We start from the raw sequence: 23362 nt of genomic DNA, 5'->3' as shown, positions 1-23362 counted from the left end.
GTAAGGGGTGTTTAGATTGGGTATGGGTCTTGGGGTGGTAAGGAACGTTTAGGGTGGGTATGGGTTTTTAGGTGGTAAGGGAATTTTTAGGGTGGGTATGTGGGTAGGGTTTGTGGGTGGCAAGGTGTGTGTGTGTGTGTGTAAATATATACACAAACCTTAATTTTATATATATGTTATACTTACCACCTTACTTTTTACCAAGCATATGTCTTTACCACAAACTTTCTGTGATATAGGCACAGGTGGTAAAGGCATTTGTGTGGTAAAATACTTTTGTTGTAAGTGCATGCGTGGTAATGATGCAAGCGATGTAATTACATGTTGTAAGGGCATACGTGGTAATTGCATGCGTGGTTCTGTCAGACAACCATACAATCATCTTAGGTTTAATCATGGTGAAGACTACTGGGTATCTGCTGTCAGTAAACCCGTCTGATGGCCCTGGGCAATAAGGGCCACCGGAGGCAGACCTTTAATTTCACCCACCGAATTTAGATGGGCGGAATTTGAGCTTAGTTTACACTGCCCGTCACTACCAAGAAAACCTTTCCAGTAAGGGCAGTGAAAAAAAAGATAAATACTCTCCCTCGCCATGGGAGAGGACTCCCATTGCGAGGGGTGCATTTTCTTTTTAATTTCAAAATAAAAATACCACTTTGGATTTTCCTTTTGAAAATAAAAAAATAAAACTGTTTGGTGTGGGCTAGATTATGTTGATGGAGCTCTGCACCAAACCTGCAAACATCATTGACTGGAACTGTCATGACGGGGGTTCTTATAAATACTTTAGAAACAACCGCCAACTTGGTGGTCACTTCTAAATTTGGCAGGCAGCCCCTCCTCCAGTGCAATGGAGTAATTTACTTGGTCTCCCGACAGAGAAACGTGCCGCCGGCCTATGTCTAGATAAGTCTTCAAATATCAGCATTCATAATTTCAATTAGGTAATAGATTATAGTGCCTATTTATTGCCTTCTGTTTTCATTCACATAATTATGGCTTCAACAGTAACTGATGCAACACATTAAAACCTTGGGATACAATCCTCTTCACTGTGCATAACTCTGAATGATGGATGCACTTAGCTGCAATGTAAAGCTTATGAATCAAAAAAATGGAAATTTAGGATTTTATAGCCATTAAGACTGTTTTTGTTTAACAATGTTTTCTTGGCAATAAATATTAGAAGGCTTGGGGAAAACAAATAGTTTCGTTACTCTTTTGATGAAAAGCCTTTTTAGCCTCCAGAATGTATTTCTTTCCAGCCCTAGTGTAAGATGTGTATCAGGATCATGCATACAGCTGAGGTGTATGTCTGAGAAGAAAAGACATAAACCAAGGGGAACTCTGCAGGAAGGAAGGAAGGCTTTGATGATTTATACCAATTTATAGTAATTTAGTTTCCAAACATCTTGTGTGATTTTAATTTAAAACTTTACAGATCGACAAAAAGCATATCCCTGCCTATTGCTTTTGCCAATTTGTCACATTGTGAAAATGCTGCTGGTATTTCAAGACCTATCTGCCTGCCTGGTTGAGGACTTTGCTTGCATTGTACAAGATGACCTCCGCCAAAGGCTTCATCAAAGCACCAAGAAAAACACTGCATGAAAAGGCAAAAGAGAAAGAATACGGAAGGTATGGCCAAACGGAGAGATATTGGGGGTTATTCTAACTTTGGAGGAGTGTTAATCCGTCCCAAAAGTGACGGTAAAGTGACGGATATACCACCAGCCGTATTACGAGTTCCATAGGATATAATGGACTCGTAATACGGCTGGTGGTAAATCCGTCACTTTTCCGTCACTTTTGGGACGGATTAACACCTCCTCCAAAGTTAGAATAACCCCCATTATTTGGCACATACGGTTGATCACAATGATATATAATTCTGTGAGCTTTCAGATAGGTAAAGTCATCGCAGAGTGGAAGGTAGATGCCTGTGACGGGCTGCAATATGACCTCAGTTGATAGGCATGGCCCAACTATTGGTGACCCTCGCTTTTTCAAGGATGTCAAGGGAAAATGCTTTGAACTTATTGATTTCATGTTCGTCTGTGCTGCGGTGTTAAGACCATTAATGACCTTGAGACAAACAGGTCCACGGCCTATCTAGGCCAACATGTGGCTCAGATGTGTCTAGGGTTCTAATGCTATTTCAATATAGTTTATACTAGGAGTCGATGGGATTCAGAGGCATCCTGACTGTTTCAACTGTATAAGTAGTGTCCACATGCCTACTCATGTAAAGCTCTGCTGCTATTTGCTAACCCAGATCTACACTGAGGTGAATAATAGATCTTCACAAAAAGATTGGGGTATTGCTCTGGTAAGAACTGACACATATTGCTGAGCAGGCTGAAAATCTTGCTAGAACACTATCAGACAACTTTCTTGTGTTGATAAAGCTGGTGGTCAATTTTAACTTTATCAGAGAGATTATGGCATTTCTAGAGCACAGCACTGTGTGATGCAGTGATTCACAGCAGAGTAGGGATTAGGGCAGGAATGTCTACTGTACAGTCGTGTTCCCCTGTTCAGAGTGCTCAACTGTGAATTTGGCCCCAGCCTTATGCTAATCCAGCATGTGCACCTAGGTCTAAGCATTGACATGAGGAAGGTACCGGACCTGTCCTGGTTAGCAATGGATTACTGGTCCTGTCATGGCTTTAGTATGTAGTGTGGTGATGGCAGTGTTCTATGTTTTGCAAATCTGTAGTTGTAGTTGTAAGCAGACCTTTTTATCTGTGTCACATGAATGAAGGTCTACAGGTGCACTCATGTAAAGTTCTGCTGGTACATAGAGTGGTGCGCATATAAGAGTATATACATATATATAGGGGTTGCCAAATGTCCTTGGGCCTGAAGGTCGGGGTTGCAATATAGCGTAAATCTCGCTGACGAGGTCGCATAAAATCAGAACATTCAACCAATCGTCCTTGGTGGGGATTCTGGCAGTGCCCCAGCACATGGGTATCCGGTGTCTGGCTAGCAACAATACAATTGCAGTGAAACTTCTAATGCCAGATGGGAGAGGCTTCACATACCCCGGAGTGTTAGCAAGGGGTCAGGGTGAACAGGGAGCTCAATCTTTACTGAGAGTGAGCTGTGGATTTGTGCCCAGTAGGTGTGAGTGCACAGCAAGTCCATGCAAGGTGCATGAGGTCCGCTTGGCCTGCACCATATTTCAGAAAGTTATGAGAGCATGTGGGGTGAATTTTTGCCTGGCATATCGGTGTCATATATGCTCAGTGAAGGAACTTGTAGAGGAGCAGTTTATGTCTGTGATTGGTAGAGATCAGTTTAGTTTGCATGCAGAAAAACGCCATATCTTGTCTGTGAGTGGGTGTCCCAAGTTTTGCTTCCCTGCACTGCGGGCCCTCTCAATGCCCACTGTTTTTAAGGCTAGGGAAGACTGATATAGATGGGATACCAGGCGAGACGTGTAAGAAGACATTATCACTAATGTCAGTGGAAGGAAATCTTCAGGTTCCACTGGGTAGGTTAGTATTCTATCACGCAATGTGTCCTGTATCCGTTGAAGGACAAAGTTGTCCATGGGGGTGGTGTCTCCAGAGGCTACCAAAACCTTGCGTGTTATGAGAAGGACATATGGAAAAAGGTTGCCAATGGTATGAATATGGTGATCCCTCAGAGTGCAGTGAACCAGTTGTCCCTGGGTCAATGGTAGCCAAAGGTTGTAGACTAGGGGCAGGCTGGGGAGTAGAGCAACTCACTGCTCAAATATCTGCATATTTTTACCCAGCTGGTGATATAGAGCGTTTGGATGTCTGTGGGGCATAGTGGTAAAATGGCAGAGAGGGGGGTGTGCTCCACCTGATCTTGCTCTGGTTCCAGATACGGTAGTCTAGCATCCGAGTGGTACCAGTAATAAGAAACATTACATTGCACCACCAGGTAATACAAATGTAAATAGGGTACTTCAAAGCCACCCCTTTCATATTGGAGTGTAAGTGTCTCCCATTCGAAAGCTAAGCCATCCACCGGCCCAAACCAAGTGAAGAAGTAGACCTGTGGGTCTGGTGAAAACGCTGTTAGTCAATGGTAGCAGGATATTAAAAAACAAACATAAAAAGTGTTGGAGGACGACCATTTTGATAATGGCAATTCTTCCAGCCATTTACAACGGAAGTGTGATCCATCGCTCAATTTGAGTGGCGGGTTTCTCAACTGCAGGTCCGTAGTTTAGCCCTACCACATTTTCTTGCTGTCTGTGCAGGAGGATACTGAGGTATCGGGGGATCATCACACCATGTCAGCGGTACTTCAACTTACAGGGCACTGGGGGTTGGTGAAAGGAAAGAGCTCTGATTTACTCCAGCTAAAGGACAATCGAGAAAGGCATCCAAATATAATAATTTCTCGGATGATTGGGGGCAGGTGTATGGTGGGATCTCTAAGAAAAAGCAATATATCATCTGCATACATGGAAATTAAGAGTGGGCCATGTTTAAACCGTAGGCCACATTGTAATTGACGCCATTTTCGTTGTCAAACTAATGGGTCCAGTGCAATGATACAAAGCAATGGTTATAGAGGGCAGCCCTGGCGAGTTCCTTTGAAAATTGTGAAGTGGACTGTGAGCGAACCATTCACCCGAGCCTAGCTGTGGGTTCAGTATACTGTAGCATCATGAGGTTAAGGACGCTGTGAGCAAGGCCCTATTTACTCAGGCTTGGCTTTAAAAATGACCACTCTAGTGAATTAAATGCCTTCTTGGCATCGAGAAGAGCAACCGCTGCTTAGCTCGTTGGGGAGATTTGAATCAGTACGACGAAGTTGGTGACTAGAGTGAATGTGGTGGAGTGATGGTGTACGAATCCATACTGTATGGGAGAGATGATTTGTTTCATCAGGAGCGAGAGGCGTGTTGCAAGAAGTTTGGTTAGTATTTTGTCATCATGGTTGAGTAGGGGTAGAGGTCTGTATGTAGAGCATGGTTGTGACGGCTTACCAGGGTGGAGCAGCAAAGTTATAACGGCTTCCCTAAGAATGGAGGGGACGGTGCCAGTTCAAGAGACTCTCGATGCATTTCCAAATGGTGGGGGGCCACAATCTATTTGTATGCCTTATAGAAACTATCAGTGAGGCCGTCAAGCCTGTGTACCTTGGAGCCATCGAAGGAATCAATTGCCTGAATTATCTCTTCACTAGTGATAGGGGCTGCAAGATAATGCTGCTGTCCACCCGTCAGGCAAACCATCTCTATCGGCACCAAGTATGCAGCTATAGTGTTAGGGCTGTCAATGGAACGTGTAGTGTACAATCATTGGAAATAGTTTAGGAATGCTGTGGCTACACCAGTGTTGTTGGTCCCAGTCGTCCCCTTGTCAGTAGGGACTTCAGTAATACAAGTACTATGATAATTGGGGTGCAGTAATCTGGCCAATGTGCAGCCCGGTCTCATGCCCTCGTCATACCTGCAGGCCTGGGCAAACATTCCAAGGTAGGCCACCTCCTTGTCCGAGAGCTCTCTAAATTCCTTCAACAATAAGGAGCACCGATGTAGATGTGTGTCTGGGCCCTGCCGAAGAGACTCTCTGTTGATAATCAAAAATTCTTGCTCTATACGCGCTAGATTATTTTGGATGCTTTTAAATACTTCAGAATGTTTGGCAATGCATAGTCGGCGAATATAGGCCTTAGACGCCTCCCAGAGGGTAGCCTGTATTGTGACAGGCCCCGTGTTAAGTATGAAATATTCAGGGGTATCGTTCCGTAGTTCAGAATAAAATACTGCGTCATGTAGTGCGTTTTTAGGGTATCCCCACTGTCTAACCATCCCACTGTTGTAGGGGATTTTCAATTGGGGAGTGGTCTGATAGTGTACGGGGTAAATGAGTTAAGTTTCTCAACCCCAGGAGAGCGCTTTTGGCTATAAACCAATAGTCTAACCAAGACCAGACATGAGGGGCAGAATAAAATCAGCAGAGGTGTGGTGAGAGCGCCAGATATCTGTTAGGTGTCTATGACATCCTGCAGGATTCGCAATGCACAAGGCATACTGTGACTTGTCAAGCCGATGGTGTCCAGCATGGGATTGTGCACCATAATAATGTCACCCCGCGTAGAATTAACTCGGTCTCCACCCGTCCCAGTTCCGCAGACAGTTAGATGAAAAAGAGGGGGAGTCTATTTTTGGGAGCAAATACATTTACTAAGGAGATGTCTTGCCGCTAGTAGCCCAGATATAATGACATATCTTCCCTCTTGGTCTATGAAATGCTTATGGTAGGTGAAAGGGACACTGATGAATCAGGGTATAGATCCCTATAGAGTAGAAACTATAGTAGGTAAAAAAAATAAAAAAAAATACTATTTTCTCCCCACGCTGATGCAAACGTATAAATGTCTTTGGGTGCTAGGTGTGTTTCCTGGAGAACGTCAGCTTGATGCCATGGCATGTCAGGTAAGAAAGTACTTGTGGGCCCTTCTTGGGCTTATTAATGCCCCAGATGTTTCAGGTGATGTAGGAAAGGTCTAGCCCCTTCTGTCCCCCTATGTGTGGACCCCATGGAGAAAGAAATGTAGGAAAATGGTTGCACTACGAGGTGTGGAATGTCAAGTCATAGTATAGTAGTATAGTAGTATGTAAACAGTCAAACAGAAACTAAACTCAGCCAATTCAACCCAAACCCCCCACCAAAACTAGGTTGAGAGCACCTGGTAAATCCAATTCCAAGAAAGACATAACATAATCATAAACAGAGCGGTGTATACTTAGAGGTGTGGTAACACTGGAGTGGTAGGTGCCCTTTGTTACCATAGGACTAGACAACAGGAAAAGTCAGGTGTTCATGAGTCTGAAAGTTAAAAGCCCCAAACATAACTCACAAAGGGAAATGTGCTGATATGAGTTAATGCTGTTGGTAGGCTAGCATATGCCAGTGGTGTGATAGCTATCCAATTTACATTCTCGCCTCGAGGTCCTCGTTTTTACCTACTGTGGAATTGAACATCCGTTCCACTGCCTCTAGGTGTTTTATGGCCGATGCGTTGTTGCCTTCCATGTCAGAGATGTGTCATTCTACCCTGTCTATCCAGACCATATGAGAGTCTATTCCTTCACCTAGTTGGTCTGCTTCTGAGGGTGCCACAGCAGTCGTCAATGGATTTAAAGCCTGCGTGCAACTCCGCCATAATCACAGCTACACCCTCCATGTGCGGTAATGTGGCAGTAGCCAGTGGGGAGTCTTCAGTGTCAGAAAGTGAGTGCTGGCACCTTGACCTCTTAGGTTGATCAAAAGAAAGAGTTTTTTTCTACCTGGGGTCTCTGCTCCCCATGGTGATAACTAAGCAAGCAGGTGGTTAGCGCTACCTCCTAGGTGCGCCAGATAGTAGGTGTCAAGGTCTTCAAGGAGAGCTGCAGTATAAGTATAATAGGAGACAGCCATATTGTCTTGTGCCAATGATGTAGAAGTGAAGGACTGTGTAGGTAGGGCACATCAAGCCTCACTCCATCACACAGAACCAGGGCCAGGGAATTGTACAGCTAGCCCATGCAGCGGCACAGTAAGAACTGAGCAGCGAATATTAGGCTAGCGAGCCTTGGAGAACCACGGATCACTTTACAGTAAGTCCTGAAGCAGTTAAAATGATGAGGTGGGGTGGAGGTAAATAACAGAGCATGGTATGTGGCCCTGCGGGTCCTCCCAGTGCTGTCGTCAGGTTGCCTCCACTCCTCCTAGATTCCTTGTGTGAAGGGAGGGATTCAGGAGACACAGCAAGTGTTTCCAGGTGCAGTCCCCGCCGTCCACAGCTGGTTGTTAGCATGCAGGAACTGGATGCGTGGACAACTCAGCAGGCGGTTGTGTTTGACAGCAGGCCGTTTTAGTAGGCCCCACGCAGTAACATGGCAGGCAACATCCCGGCCTGAAAATACGTGGACGTGGCTCAGCCCATCGCCCATGCAGGGCCTCCTCCATGTGGTTGTTCACTGTTTGGGGCTTTTAGAGCGCGTGGTGCGGGTGAGGGATCAGGCAACGCAACCAGCAGGGCTCAGTAGCCCGGTCCTTAGGCTCACCCATGGCCCCTGTCGCTGTGGGCCTCCAAAGACAGTGCTGGGTCGACTGTCTGCAGTCACTGTTCTTGTCCCTCATGCAGTCGCTCATTGGGGAAAGAACATTCCACTTGATGCAGGGGTTGTTGTGCCTCCAATCGCATAGTTGGCTTTCAAGAATGGGGTTAGTTGGAAGATGAACACAAAGTTGTCGGTCAGCCATCTCCAGAGCTTCACTGAAGTACGGCCATCTTGGTCGATGGTGTGACCACGCACCCCCAAGTGTACACATACCTAACTGTATGTAGATGTGTATAAACACACAGTTGTAAACAAAGGCAATATTATGTCTGACCATTGACATGACAGAGGTACTGGACCTGTCCTGGTTAGCAATGGACTAATGTTCTTGTCATGGCTTTAGTATGTAGTGTGGTGGTGGCAGCATACTATGTTTTGTGAATATGTAGTTGTAAGCACACCGTTTCATATGTCACGTAAGTGAAGGTCTACAGGTGCACTCGTAAAGTTCTGCTGCTACTTACCTTCAAGAGTACACACACACACATATATATGTGTATGTACACATACTTAACTGTATGTAGATGTGTATAAACACACAGTTGTAGACAAAGATCATTCACCAATTTCTGCTGCTTCTGGTACTCACACACCCAACGAAACCTCCCATTCGTGGTCAAAATTGCAAGTTCTTTGTGATATGGTTCTTAGCTTCCAATCCCAGATTTAGCTCTTGTCCAACCATCATTTGATTCCGGTCATTTCATCTCACTTCCCTTGTGAAAAAATGTTAGGGCTACAAAATGTAAACATTTAAAAAAATGTGTCAATATATGTAATTATGTACAGGGCAAATGAAATCACACAATTGCCTCGTCAAAGCTTTTTCCATGAAAATATGACTTTATGCCACGTGCCACATATTCCATGATCTGCATACCTTGTGAATTGTGGCAAGCTCATGATCAAAAGCTAGTACACAAGGTCTCTGCCCCCTCAGTGATTGATCCCATGCCCTTACAAGTTGTGTTTTCATTTTCTGGAGAGTGCAGCAGCTTCAACTTGCTTCTGAGTCACTCCTTTAAGAGAGTCACAATTGTGCACTTTTAACTTCTTTGAGCATCAGCAAAAAGCATTCACAAAGCCAAAGGATCGGTCAACTATTTTCAAAGGCATGACTTATTGGCTTTGACAATACTTGTACTCTTGACAGCGTCTTACAATTTGTAGTATGAGGTCCTGTTTCCAGGTGGGTACAGCCCTGAGGATCTTCCCGGGGAATAGGCATCTGTAGTTCATGGTCATTACCTTACAGGCCACTTTAAAGTATTTAAGATGTTGGTATGTCATTAGGGAATGACAAATGCTTAATGAAGCTTGATCAACTACTGGAGTGTACACATAACATCACTACTGATACCTAGTACTAGATTCAATGGGAGAAACTAGAAACGTTATCATTACGATATGCACCTACCATGATGTTGCATCATGGATCCTCGGCTCTTACCAAGATGTAGAAACTAATGAGGAAGACAACTCCATGAGTTACAACTAGTTTCACTCTTAACTGATATTTTGGCCCTGGGTATGATCCTGTTTGTTATTTTAACTATTTTCTGCTCTTTGAATGGTTACTGGATCCTGAATTTGTCCCTTTAAAAGTTTGGCATTATTCAAGACCTTCTGATTTTTCAAACTTTATATAAATCATTAGCAGGACATCAGCCAGCTCTCTTCACTCTTCTGTTATTGTGCCTTTCACATTTTTCTTTCACCTTTTACAATGTGCAACACGTGAAGGTGTGTCAGCTCAATTTAGCCATTGCCTAACTTCACTGTGAGTGACAGCATTCTACTCATTCAAAAAGAGCACATCAACACTGTAGTTCCCTTCAGTATCAGGGTCTATAACGGCAAAGTGTGAATTGTGAGGCAACAAAAATATTGTAGCTTTAGCCAATGCTTACTGTTTAAATCAGCTAGGGCCTGGTAGCTCCTAAAAACTAAGTTTTACAAAAAACATGACAAAAAATGAAAAACACACACTGACAAAGCCAAAAAGACTAACAGCCAACATCAGACAATGTTTTTATTCTGCATGGTTTCTTGCCTGGACTGCTTTGTGTATGATTTGTCTAAATTTGTTTGCAGCAGAAGAATTTACTTTTCATTAAAAAAAAAAAGTCTGAATGAAGGAAAGTCTAAGCTTTTTTATTTGTTTGCTGTGACGTGCAGCGCGCTGATGCTATAGCAAACAAGATGGAAGCAGACTGTACCCTTAAGCGTGGTCAACTTTCACCTTGACAGTGCTTGGGGAGAGGGGAGGAGCATAACCCTTCCCCGAGCACCAAACAGCTTTCTAATGGATCCCTCCTTGGGGGCTGCCACGGGCCCGAGATTGCCTAAGCAGTGACCCACCAACTAGTCACCAGGGAAGGGGCAAGTCGCCCAGAGATGGGCAAGTACTTCTAATTTAAAAAATGGTAGTCTTTTTGTCCCTCACTCTAGCTCCCCAGAGAGGGAAATGGGTGGATTTTTCCAATCAACCCCTTTGGGGCAGAAAGCCTATTAGACATCAGGGTAAATAAAACAAATAAGCAAAGGGGTGAGGTGACCACCCTGCCATCGGGCCATGCCCACCCCAACAACCTTTCTGTCTTTCTCTTCCCTGCGGGGGGTAGATCTGGGGAGGTCTTGCCACCTAGACACCAAGAACAAAGTTTGAAAATAAAAAAGAAGGGATTGGTAGGGCCACCCTGTCACAAGCCCATGCCCCACTCTAAAAAGGCTGCAACAGCTTTTCTGCCCTACCCAGGGTTTATTCCCAATATGTCTGTCGGAGGGAGGAGAGGAGCAAAAAGCCACTACATACTAGGTATTTATTGGCGAAAAAAGGGGGTTGAGGCAACCTACCAAGGAATCGGACCCTACCACCAACCCAAAAGGAGCAATAGTATTTCTGCCTTCCCTGAGGGTACACTGGGAGGTTTAACTCAATCCTTCCCACTGGAAGAGAGGAGCAAAAACTAGACACTATAGCAAAAAAAAAAAAAAAAAAAAAAGGATGGGGCAACCCACTTTGGCATCGGGCAATGTTCCAACCCAGACAGAAAGGGGTAAGAGTCTTTCTGCCGTCCTTGGGGCAGTTTGCATGGCGCTTCATTCTGACATCAGGTAGTATTCCCACCCTTAATGTCTCAATAGTCTTTCTTACCCACTGGGACGTACAACATCTCCATTTCCATCCCCATGACAAGTGAGAGAAAAAATTGATATTTTTGGGGATAGCTTTGACATATAGCCTGAAAAGAAGGTGTACATCCCAATTTCATCTTACCATGGTGAATAGGTGCATTCTTTGGGCTCTAGGTCAGCTGGCAACCAGGAACCTTATGAATCCTAGGCATTTCTGAAACCTAGGGATTCAGGGTGGTGTGACTTGTGTTGATCACACTAAGTTTCCTTAATCATATTCCCCTGTTGGGCATGTTCGCAATGTGCAGCAAGACTTAAAATTCTTACCGCCCAGGTTCTAACACTTATCCTGACAAAAATGGTAGCCTACTTCAGTGGCTGGGCCTAGAGCCAGTGACCAGAATGGATGAAAACTGTGACTGTATTAAGTCAATATGATCATTGCATAGTCACTGGTTTGATCTGCTCCTTTCATTATAGAAGCTTACCAGTTGAGCCCATGTGAACAGTGAGACTGTTATCCAGTCCTGGGATTTCTTTTTACAGTCTAATCCATTCTAGACATGGTATTGTTGGTTCATGTCAACTCAACTCGACTAACACAACTAAGAATGGCCTGTAAAAGGAGACCCTAAAACTGTAACAGGGTGTCCCTATGATGTAGAGTCACCTAGTGACTTATTACTAAAACTATTAAACCCCTTTCAGAATAGGCACTGTCTGTGAGTCACTGAAATAGGCAGTCTCTTTTGTTCCTTTAATTGAGAAATATATTTGTCTCACGAGGTTTGTAACGCCTATATACATACATTAGGGTACTTTATTCCTATTACAGACTTAGGGAAAGCTGCCTTTGCTCACTTATGGCTCTTTAGCAAATAAACAAAAAGCAAGAGTTACACTAGTCTTTGCTGAGCAAATTGAAGCTCATCATACAATGAACATTTTTATAGCATAAAAAGTCTTATACTAAAATGCAGCCTTCGAGCTTTTAAAGGAAATTTCAGATAATAAAAAGCATAGCTTTTAAAGGACCCATGTAAAATTACTTTTAGCTTTCGTTTTGTAATTCAGTTTTAAAATAAAAAAAAACAGTACTGAGTGATCTTTAAAATTTAAAAACTCTCTTTACACATTTTAAGTCACTTAAAATCCACCTTTAGAACACAATGAACAAGTTACTTACCTTCGGTAACGCCTTTTCTGGTGGATACACAAGCTACCTGTGGATTCGTCACCTAAAGAATTTTCCCCCGTGCGCCAGCATCCGACAGAAACTTTCTTCTAGCTGTGCACGTCAACGATGACGTCACAATTGCCAGACTCCCACATGACGCCGTATGACGTCATCAAGGCAATAAGAGGTCCTCGTCGACGTGCAGACGTCAGTTATCACCATTTTTTACGTGCCTTTGAGGCGAACAGGTGAACATTGGCACTACATATTTGACATGAACACATCAATCAAACTTATATACCATAATTTATTACAACCAATATGAAAAATAACGAGTAGAAATAAACATCCTACCGTATACAGTCCTACAAAATGAAATATATGCATATATGTGTATGTATACATAAACAACTATATACACATATATAAATCATTGCACCAGTATATACACATCAACAATATACAGATGCTCACCCAAGGATATATTGGTAAGACCAACCAGGCAAACGGAGGCGGGTGTGACCGTGAGGAATCCACAGGTAGCTAGTGTATCCACCAGAAAAGGCGTTACCGAAGGAAAGTAACTTGTTCTTCTGATGGATACAACTACCTGTGGATTCCTCACCTAAAGAATAGAGTCCCAAAGCAGTACCGCACTCGGTGGTGGGTGCATGAATGGTCAAACAAAGAAATCCTGCAGGACTGACCGTGCAAAATGGCCGTCCCTCCTATCTTCAGAATCCAAACAATAATGTTTAGCAAATGTGTGGAGGGATGCCCAAGTTGCAGCCTTGCAGATGTCAATCACAGGAACACCTCTAGCCAAGGCCGAAGAGGCCGCCTTAGCTCTGGTGGAATGGGCTCCTAACGCCACAGGAGGCTCCTTCTTTGCTAAAGAATAACACAATTTAACGCAAAGAACGACCCACCTGGAAAACTTTGCCTCTCCTCTTCCCCACGTAACCAATGAAGAGCTGATCATCCTGTCTGAACTCTCTCGTCCTGACGACGAAGAAGCTTAACGCTTTTCTTGTGTCAAGTCGTGTAGCCTCTCTTCCTCCTTTGATGGATGAGGTGGAGGATAGAAGGAAGAAAGTGTGATGGACTGTCCTAAATGAAAGGGTGTAACAACCTTCTGTAAGAAAGCCGCCTTGGTCCTTAACACCATCTTGTCCCTATAAAAGGAAGTATATGGGGTTTTCACACTAAGAGCCTGGAGCTCACTCACCCTTCTAGCAGATGTAATGGCAACTAGAAAAACAGTTTTCAAAACTAAAAACCTCAAGGGACATGAATGCATCGGTTCAAACGGTGAACCGATAAGAAAGGCTAACACTAAGTTCAAATCCCACTGTGGCATAACAAATGGAGTGGGTGGAAACTTGTTAGTGAGACCCTTAATGAACCTCAAAACTATTGGGGACTTAAACAAGGTGGGTTGGTCTGGAAGGCACAGGAAGTCTGACAGCGCGGACAAATAACCCTTAACAGTGGCAACTGCACAACCCCCCTGCGCCAAGGATAACGCAAATGACAGAATGTCAGATAAGTGGGCACACAAGGGATCGATTTGATTCCCTCCACACCAAATCACAAATTTAGCCCACCTGCTTGCATAGATAGATAGATTTGGTGGAGTGTCGTCTGGCCGAGAATATAACGTCCACCACCTCAAGTGGGAGAGAAAAAGTACTCAGATTGCCCCGTTCAATCACCAGGCATGCAGGTGCAGGCTCTGGAGGTGGGGGTGTAGAACCTGCCCCTGCGATTGCGAGAGGAGATCTGCCCTGTGAGGGAGACGGAGCGGAAGGCACAGAGAGAGTTGGAGAAGGTCTGAATACCACACCCTTCTTGGCCAATCCGGAGCTATTAAGATGACTTGGGCCCGGTCTTGGCGAATCTTCCTCAGGACCCGAGGAATCAAGGGTATGGGGGGGGAAACGCGTAAAGCAACTGACCCTTCCAGGACATCTGAAACCCGTCCTGCAATGCTCCTTGCATCGGATACTGGAGGCTGCAGAACGACGGGCAGTGCACGTTCTCCCGAGTGGCAAACAGGTCTATCTGTGGATACCCCCACACCTGGAAGATGTAAAGGACCAAGTCTGGATGAAGACGCCACTCGTGATCGGTCGAAATAAGACTGTCCGCACGAACGTTCAGAACTCCGGCCAAAAGGTTTGCTACCAAGCAAATCCGATGGTCCTGAGCCCAGGACTAGAGCCGTAGAGCTTCTCTGCAGAGAAGGTACGACCCCCACTCCTCCCTGCTTGTTTATATACCACATTGCTGTAGTGTTGTCCGTTATGACTTGAACCGATCGACCGCGAAGGGAAGGGAGGAAGGCCTTGAGAGCCAGACGGATCACCCGCAATTCCAACAGATTGATGTGAAACCTCTGCTCCACTAGAGACCAATGGCCTTTGACCTCCAGGTCCCCCAGATGAGCTGAGCTCCCCACACTAGAGTGGAGGCATCCGTTATCACTGTGGCCAATGGCGGTGACAGCGAGAACGGCTTTCCTTGAGAAAGGTTGCCGACCGCAGCCCACCATTGAAGATCCACTACAGCGTCTCTGGAGATCCTTATCGATTCCTCAACATCCCCTTTGTGTTGAAACCACTGCCTGCGGAGGCACCACTGAAGAGCCCTCATGTGCCAGCGTGCATGAGTGACCAGCAGAATGCAAGAAGCGAACAGACTGAGCAGACAAAGGTCTTTGGGGACTGGAACGACCGCCCCATTCTGGAACATTGGAATCAGCGCCTGAATGTCCTGAATCCGCTGGGGCGGAGGAAAGGCCCGATTCAACGTTGTGTCCAGTACTGCCCCTATGAACAGGAGGCACTGAGGGGGCTCCAGGTGAGATTTGGGCATGTTCACCGAAAAGCCCAGATCGAACAACAACTGGGTTGTCGATTGTAGGTGATGCCGCAGGAGCTCCGGAGACTTGGCTTTGATCAACCAATCGTCCAGATAAGGGAATACTGCTGTCCGCCTCCTTCTGAGCTGTGCCGCAACCACTGCCATCACCTTCGTGAAGACTCGAGGTGCCGAAGTAAGACCAAACGAAAGGACCGCAAACTGATAGTGTTGCGACCCCACCACAAACCGGAGATACTTCCTGTGCGACTTGAGGATCGGGATATGAAAGTAAGCATCCTGCAAGTCGACACACACCATCCAATCCCCTTCGTTCAACGCCAAAAGAACCTGTGCTAGGGTCAGCATTTTGAACTTCTCCTGCTTGAGGAACCAATTCAAAATCCTCAGCTCCAGGATTGGCCTCAACCTACCATCCTTTTTGGGGGATCAGGAAATATCTTGAATAACAGCCCTGACCCCTCTCCTGCTCTGGAATCAACTCTACTGCACTTTTTGACAAAAGGATTAGCACTTCCTGTTGTAGTAAAAGATGGCCTTCCGAACAGAAGGATGGGCGGGGGAAACTCCCGAAAGGGAAGAGTATAACCTTTCCCCACAATATCGGTGACCCAGGAGTCCGATATTATTGACTCCCACAGGTGAAGAAACTGAGACAGTCTCCCTCCTACAGGAGATGCATGCAAAGGGAGTGATGGACGACTAAGGCTGCTTTCCCTGCTGCACCCCTCTGGAGGAAGAGGAAGAGTGCTGATGGGGGGCCCCTCTGGTACGAACCCTACCCCTTCCCCTAAATGATCTATAGGGGTGAGCTGTAGTAGGTTGCTGTCCTGCTGACTGGAATCTCCCTCGAAAGGAAGAGCCATGCCCAAACCCCCTAAACCTCCTAAACGATATCAAGGAAGTGGAGGTGGAAGCTTGCAAGCCCAAGGATCTTGCCGTGCCCTACTCTCTTTGAACCACTCCAAAGCAGAATCAGCTTTTGTCCCAAACAGTTTATCCCCATCAAAGGGCAGATCGAGTAAGGTTGTCTGCACATCGGAAGAGAATCCTGAAGACCGTAGCCAGGCATGCCGTCTTGTCGCTATAGACGTGCCCATAGCCCTGGCCACAGAGTCCGATGTATCAAGCCCAGATTGGATAACCTGGGTCGCCGCCTGAGCGTCCGCCAAAAGGTTAAGCACCTCCTGAGGCAATGCAGAGTGTGTCTTGGCCTCGTCCATGAGAGCATAGATGTACCTGCACAGTATACAGGTAGCATTCGTTGACTTGAGGGCCATGCTACATGAAGAGAACACCTTTTTAGCAGATTGGTCCACTCTCTTGGACTCCCTGTCTGCAGGGACCCCTGGAAAAGATCCTGGAGCAGAGCGTGAGGAGCATGAAGCCTGCACCACCAAACTCTCCAGAATCGGATGTCTGGACAAGAACGCTAGATCTCCAGGAGCCACCCGATACCTCCTCGCAACCGACCTATTTACTGTCGTAGAAGTCACAGGCTTCTTCCACACCTCCACAATTGGGTCAATGAGCGCCTCATTAAAAGGAAGAAGCGGCTCTGCCACAGCTGAAGAAGGATGCAAAACCTCCGTAAGAATGTTTGTCTTAACATCCGCAGCTGGAAGAGGAAGGTCAAGAAAATCCGCCGCCTTCCTGACCACCGAATGGAAAGAGGCAGCCTCCTCAGTGTACTCCCCCAGAGATGCCAAGTCCCACCCCGGGGAAGTGTCCAAACCACTAGCAGTGTCCAAGCCCTGCAGGTCTCCCAGGGGCTCCACAATCTCACCCTCTTCCAAGAGCTGCTTCTCATACTCCTGCTCCTCAAGCAGCCTCAGAGCCAATCTCCTGGAGCGGAGCATGGATTCTATCCTTGGTGTCGATAAGGCATCTGCCGACGCCGAAGACCTCGGACGGTGTCGAACATCGGATTCATCCGACGCTGGAACCATAGGCGCCGTAGGCTTCTTCAGTGTAGATGAAAGCTGCGGTGAACTCATTGGCCGAACCAGCACTTCTCGAAGGAAGGAAAGGCATGAAGGGCGTCGGACAGTATGGAGCCGGAACACCCATGTCATAAGCCAAGGGGACCCGAAGGTCCCGAATGAACACCTCCTGGAGCCATGGTGGCAAAGATGTTGAACATCGCATTAAGAAATGCGTCAGGGTCTGTGCCTGGCGCCGGGAACACCGGATATCCTTGCGGAGCCGGTGCCTCAGGCGATGTCGGTGTGGGCATCTCTGTCTGCGCCGGAGAGACTGCCGGATCCTGGTGAGGATCGACTTCGAAGATCGACAGCGGAGACGTCTGAGAAGTAGGAGTCGCCCGAGGCGGAGGTGTCACAGTCGGACTAACCTCCCAAGTCGTTCGGCGTCGAGCTGACGGCGACCTCGAACGGGAACGGTCCTTATTCGACCGGCGTCGTGAATCATGCCAGCGTCGGGAGTCTCGATGACGCCTGTGGAATTTTGAGGACTTGGAAGAAGACCTACGACGATGATGTCTCTCCTTCTTTGACCTTGCCAAGAACAACTTGGCCTCGCGCTCCTTGAGAGCCTTCGGATTTATGCGCTGATATGAACCGCAAGCTTTGACCTCATGGTCAGAGCTCAGACACCACAAACAATTCTCGTGTGGGTCTGTGACCAACATTCGGCCGCCGCACTCCCTACAGGGTTTAAAACCCGACTTCCGTGGCTGAGACATTGTAACACACGAAGTGAAACAGTAGCTCCCTGGTAGCCTCAAAGAAAAAACGTTACTTGAAGGCACGGAAAAAAGGGAATCATCTACATCGTCGACGAGGACCTCTTATTGCCTGGATGACGTCATACGGCATCGCGTGGGAGTCGGGCAATTGTGACGTCATCGTCGACGCGCAGAGCTAGAAGAAAATTTCCATTGGATGCTGGCGCATGGGGGAAAATTCTTTAGGTGAGGAATCCACAGGTAGTTGTATCCATCAGAAAGTTCAAAGCAAACTCATTTTGTCATACTACCTTTTTTAGATCGGTGATTATTAAAAGTAAATTGTATGAGAAGCTTATTGGGATCTAATTTATCATTTTTTTAGATTAAAAGCAAGGACCTTTTCTTTGTTTAACATTACTCAGAATTAGGAGAACTGAGTTGCCAAACATGACACTTACTCGTTTTTTACTTTCTGCATCAAGGGAGAATGGGACGTCAATTGTTTTATGGATGGGTACCTAAAGAGAAAGAAAACAAAAAGGAACTGCTACATTGGCAGAATCAATCACTTACATTTGGCAATCAAAATCCTAAGAGCATATGTTAACAAAAGTAGCTGATTTAGGTTATCAAGCCAGAATAGCATCTTACTCAGAAAAACTGTTAACTGTAATAAAACCAATACATTTGCATTATTTTTAATTCTTCAAAGACCTGGTTTATTTACTTGTTTATTTATTTTATTTATTGTTACAAGCCTTACAATTAGATAAAAGACAATGGCCCTCATTATGACATTTGCCCTAAATATCACTTACCGCCATGCCTACTGTATCCAACATAACTCCGCGGCAGCGGATAACCGCCAAGCATATTATGACACACACATACCAATCCGTCACTATACAGCCACACACACAAGTCCGCCAGCCCAAAGGTCAGTGATAAAGTTGCAGAATCCAAACCCACACCGTTACACCAACAGAACTATGCCCATCACATTATGACCCATGAATCGCAGTAGCGGACATTCGATGGCGGTAAACTAATGGCGGGACATACCGCCGCACTCAAAATACACACACACAAACAAAACTACACCACACTGTGCAATTCAAACTACACACACCTGACACACATACACACACCACACTCACACCACTATAAAAACACACACCCACACTACCCATAATCCTTTACGAATACAAACAATTGGCACAAGAGAGATACAGCAAGAGCACCCACACAACCAGAGCCACATAACATCACCTACACACCATCCACACACCTGACATAACACACCCAAACACATCACCCTACACACCCTCACCCACACCACCCACACTACACCCATGGCACCACAACACCACCCCAGATTCTCTGAGGAGGAGCTGAGGATCCTGGTGGAGGAAATCATCAGGGTAGAGCCACAGCTATTTGGAGCACAGGTGCAGAAGACATCCATTGCTAGGAAGATGGCGCTATGGCGGAGGATCATGGACAGGATCAATGCCGTGGGACAGCACCCCAGAACAAGGGATAACATCAGGAAGAGGTGGAACGACCTACGCGGGAAGGTACGTTCCGTGGCAGCAAGACACCAAATAGCTGTACAGAGGACTGGCGGTGGACCCCCACCTCCTCCCCCACAACTAACAACATGGGAGGAGCAAGTCTTGGTAATCATGCATCCTGAGGGCCTGGCAGGAGCAGCAGGAGGACTGGACTCCTGTAAGTCAATTCTCTATTACTATCACCCCCCAACCTGTATGCCATCACAAACCCTCACCCTTACCCTCACTCCCATCACTTCACCACCTCCCACATACCCCACCATCACAACCCACTCATCCCAATACCAAACCCTGCATGAAACACCAATGCATGGATACCCCTCACAGACCTGCATGGACACCTATAACCACTGCATGCAAACTGGAGAGAATCACCTAGCCCAACAAATAGCAACTCACACAAAGGAAAATCTGCCAGGGCAACAACAACCATAGAGGGCAACACATCCATGCACAATATGTCACACGCAGAAACAATAACACTGCATTCACATCACCACAGGTACCCCAACTAATGTCACCGGAGAAGAGGTGCCAGCAACATCCAGTCCCCCCACAGAAGAGGCCCACATTGATGACAGCAGCTCTGCTCGCCTGGATCTGGATGAGCAACCTGGTCCATCAGGGATCTCTGGACACTCAGACACAGTCGCACACCACCACAGAGCCTCCCCCCTCAGGAAACGCAACCACAGCCCCCACCCAGCGGGCCCATACCTCTGTCCCCAGGACACGTCAATCAGCAGTGTGTCCACCACTACAGGGACCCCAGGCCACACCACAAACACACGACGATCAGGGACCTGGAGTCAGCGGCAGTGGGCACATGGTTCAGGGGACAGAGGCATAGGACAACAGGAAGCTGGGAGGACTGCTGTGCGCCAGGGGGAGGACAGGCCCAGGAAACAGACTCTCCAGGAGGCACTCACCGCAATCCTGGGAGAATCCCAACATTCCCAGGATACGCTGGGCCAGATTCTGGACAAGTTGCAGGAAAACATGCGGCTGCAGGAGGGACAGTCCCTGGGGATCAGGGAGGACTTGAAGGACATCAACAACACCCTGGTCTCCATTGCAGGGGTGCTGGCAGACATGGCCAACACTATGAGGCAGGCAGTGGCACACCAGCGGACCCCTGACACTAGCCAAACCGATGAACAGCCCTCCACCTCCTCTGCCGCTAGTGGACAGGAGGCCCGCCACAGGAACAACAGGCCACCAGCACCCCTACCCCTGTAGAAGGAGAACCACCTCACAAACGTTCCCTGCGATCCAGGAAGAAGCCAGAGACTATTGCCAAGACCCCCGCCAGGAAATAAGACTCTCCTGATTGTCACCCTTGTGTCCCACTCTGTCACCTTGTCCACCTTGAAATGCCATTGCTTCACTTCCTATGCCCCATTGGACAATGCACCTGTGATACAAATAGACAGGACTCTATCCTGGAATTTCCTCCATCATCAACCCAGCCCATTCCACTACCCCTTCTACTTCTTATCACTTAAATAAACACCCTTTGGAAAAAATACATGTATGGAGTATGTCAAATGATTTAAGTATGTATTCATTTAGCAAGGTTTAAACATTGCAATTCAACTGTACAGTAATGTATACATAGGAAAGACCTGTAGTTGGCTGCAGTCAACATACCAGGAGCGATAGTAGGACACAAATATCTGCAAATAGAGATGTCAAAGGGTACAGTGAGTGGCCATAGAAGTGGGAAAAACAGCCTGCCAGTGACCAGTCAAACAGAAAACTGTCAATTAAATGTGCATTTACACTGTCTTACTGTGTGTCATTGGAAGTATTGACGAATTATTGCACTTCTGTTATCCTCATCCTCTGCCTTCTCATCTTCACAGGGTCCACTGCTGCCACAAAGCCATCTCCAGCCTCCTCCTCCTGCAGAAAAGGCACCTGGCGACGCAAGGCAAAGTTGTGCAACATACAGCATGCCACGATGATCTGGCAGACCTTCTTGGGTGAGTAACACAGGGATCCACCTGTTAAATGGAGGCAACAAAACCTGGCCTTCAGGAGGCCAAAGGTCCTCTCTATAATTCTTCTTGTTCGCCTATGTGCCTCATTGTAACATTCCTCTGCCCTTGTCCTGGGATTCCTCACAGGGGTCAGTCGCCATGAGAGGTTGGGGGTAACCAGAGTCACCTGCAAATATTGAGGGACAACTGATAGCCACACACTAACCCTTAGGGCCACACCATACCCATACACCAACATATACTGGGTGGGAACCAGGGCTCACCTATTAGCCACACCCTGTGCCTCTGGAATTGCGCCATCACATTTGGGATGCTGCTATTCCTCAGGATAAAGGCATCATGCAGAGACCCAGGATATTTTGCACTGATGTGGGAGATGTACTGGTCTGCCAGGCACACCATCTGCACATTCATGGAGTGAAAGCCCTTTCGATTTCTGAACACCTGTTCATTTTGCCGGGGTGGGGACAAATGCAATATGTGTTCCATCAATTGCCCCAATAATGTTGGGGATATGTCCCATTGCATAGAAATCAGCTTTCACTGTGGTCAAATCCTCCACCTGGGGGAAAACAATGTAGTTGCACATGTGTTTAATCAGGGCAGACAACACTCTGGTCAGCACTATTGAGAACACTGGCTGAGACAATCCTGCTGCCAAGCCCACTGTCACTTAGAAGGAGCCAGTTGCCAGGAAATGGAGCACAGATAGCACTTGCACAAGAGGGGGGATCCAGGTGGGGGTATGGCAGAGATTAGGTCAGGCTCCAATTGGGCACACAGCTCTGTGATTGTGGCCCTGTCCAGTCTGTAGGTGAGGATAATGTGCCTGTCCTCCATTGTTGCCAAGTCCACCAGGGGTCTGTACACGGGGGGGATGTCTCCATCTCCTATCCATCCGCAGCAGTTGCAATCTATGGGGCAAAATGGCGAGCAGCTGGTCATTATCTCTTAATTCCAACCACTACAGTTCAATGCATGTGGTGATTGTAACGTTATATTGTTGGAGATGTCCAAATGGTGCATTTGTGTACTGTGACGCAGTTAGGATCCATGGCCTGTCCCCCCCCCCCTTCTGAAATAGTGTCTCCCTGTCCTTTATGGAGGGACAGGTGGAAATAAGGTAATTTCGATGACGTTGTGCGCCGTTGCTCGAGGCGGTCGAAAACTGCAGTGCAACTCCTCATTGGATAACATTGGGCCCTATGGCGTACAGTGGTCAATGGTGATGTATGCCAGCGAACATCTCTGCCATTTTCTATCTGTTCACTCACTTGCTACCTGACCTTCAACAGGAGAGGACCAATAGTGCATGTGCTGCTGTGACCTGTGTTTGGAACTGATCATGGCTCGTGTGACTGGGGAAGGGGCCCCTGCCTTCACCTCAGCGGAGTTGGAGAGACTGGTGGATGGGGTCCTACCCCAGAACTGAATGCTGTATGGGCCTCCAGACCATCAGGTGAGTACAATGTGAGTACGATGCATGGTGCGTGTATGCATGGAGTGCTGTGTGTGAAGTCCTCATGTAGGGGGTGGGTGGTGGATGGGCCCTGGGCAGGGTGCAGCATGTATGGGTCCATGTCTGTGCTAATGGGGATGGGAAGGGGCATATTGGGCCATGAGTGTACAGGCAGGACGGGCGGACTAGTAGTTTTCCCTGTGTCTATTTCCCTACAGGTCAGCACCCATCAAAAGAAGGGTATATGGTGTGCCATCGCCAAGGACGTGCGGATCCTGGGGGTCTACGGCAGGCGGAACTCCCACTGTCGGAAAAGGTGGGAGGTCTGAGACGCT

The 23362-nt window shown here is 46.9% G+C and overlaps 1 protein-coding gene across 2 annotated transcripts in view; it reads right to left on the bottom strand.

Annotated features, from left to right (window-relative positions):
- The window catches only part of SPATA7 (spermatogenesis associated 7), a 408620-nt gene that overhangs the window by 109341 nt on the left and 275917 nt on the right, over nt 1–23362 (bottom strand). The window contains exon 10 of one of the 2 annotated variants that reach the window (XM_069208136.1): nt 18450–18509. The exons of the other annotated variant lie outside the window; for it this stretch is intronic. Within the exon in view, the coding sequence (XP_069064237.1) occupies nt 18450–18509 (60 nt within the window). The remainder of the gene's footprint in view (nt 1–18449; nt 18510–23362) is intronic. 2 annotated transcript variants of the gene reach the window in all.

This window comes from Pleurodeles waltl, chromosome 9 (assembly GCF_031143425.1).
Source record: "Pleurodeles waltl isolate 20211129_DDA chromosome 9, aPleWal1.hap1.20221129, whole genome shotgun sequence".
NCBI classification, from domain to species: domain Eukaryota; kingdom Metazoa; phylum Chordata; class Amphibia; order Caudata; family Salamandridae; genus Pleurodeles; species Pleurodeles waltl.
The sequence above is the reverse complement of the archived record's forward strand: the minus strand, read 5'-3'. Positions and strand labels throughout refer to the sequence as shown.